The sequence below is a fragment of the Aspergillus chevalieri genome, chromosome 1 (assembly GCF_016861735.1).
Source record: "Aspergillus chevalieri M1 DNA, chromosome 1, nearly complete sequence".
Taxonomy (NCBI): domain Eukaryota; kingdom Fungi; phylum Ascomycota; class Eurotiomycetes; order Eurotiales; family Aspergillaceae; genus Aspergillus; species Aspergillus chevalieri.
Genome location: NC_057362.1, coordinates 2,612,454 through 2,613,119, shown reverse-complemented (window position 1 = coordinate 2,613,119; position 666 = coordinate 2,612,454). Strand labels below are relative to the sequence as shown.

Below are 666 nucleotides of genomic sequence, written 5' to 3'. Positions count from 1 at the left end.
ATGACGCCCACTGGGCGGCAAAATTCCCCTATCCCTTCAGTTCCCAGCAACACAGCCACCAAGAACGGACTGCGCGCCAATTCTACCTACAAAGGCCCGCCATCATGGCAAAATTTTGATGACCATCTGTCTTGGAACCGAAAACCCACGCGATTCCTATCCTTCGGTACTTGGAAGCGGGCCATGCAGCGACGGAAAGAACTGGAAAGGGAGGGGAAAACGGATATTGTTGTGATCGCTGTATGGGTAGAGCATTTATCAGGTGTATACAGCGCAGAGGAGGTCGCAGCCAGGCTTGGATATTCTGATACAGGGCTGGATCGTCGGAGGAAGCTATGGCAGCACCGTGACGAATACCTTGTTGAAGGCGGCATTGTGGCTGATGAATATCGTGTCCTTGCCATCTTCGAGGGTGGGGGGCCTGAACGTAATGTCGTCTTCGCATGCCCTTTTTATGATATATCAACAACAATTCCGAGCGGATTTTTCCCTGGGCGGAGATCAAATAACGCATTGGAGGATATAGAATATGAAATCTACAGTCATTCAGGGGTTCGCGATGATATGAAGCGAGATGAGCTTGTGAAAGCAATCACTGGGAATCCCCAGTTTTTTCCGACCATCCGGTACAAGTATCCGGGCCAAAGTGAAACACTTGGGTCTTAG

The 666-nt window shown here is 50.2% G+C and overlaps 1 protein-coding gene across 1 annotated transcript; it reads left to right on the top strand.

The window, feature by feature from the left end:
• Positions 1-666, top strand: ACHE_10933A (uncharacterized protein; the record flags this gene model as incomplete). Its single annotated transcript, XM_043284775.1, has 1 exon — positions 1-666. The coding sequence occupies one exon, from the start codon at positions 1-3 to the stop codon at positions 664-666; it is 666 nt and encodes a 221-aa protein (XP_043132053.1).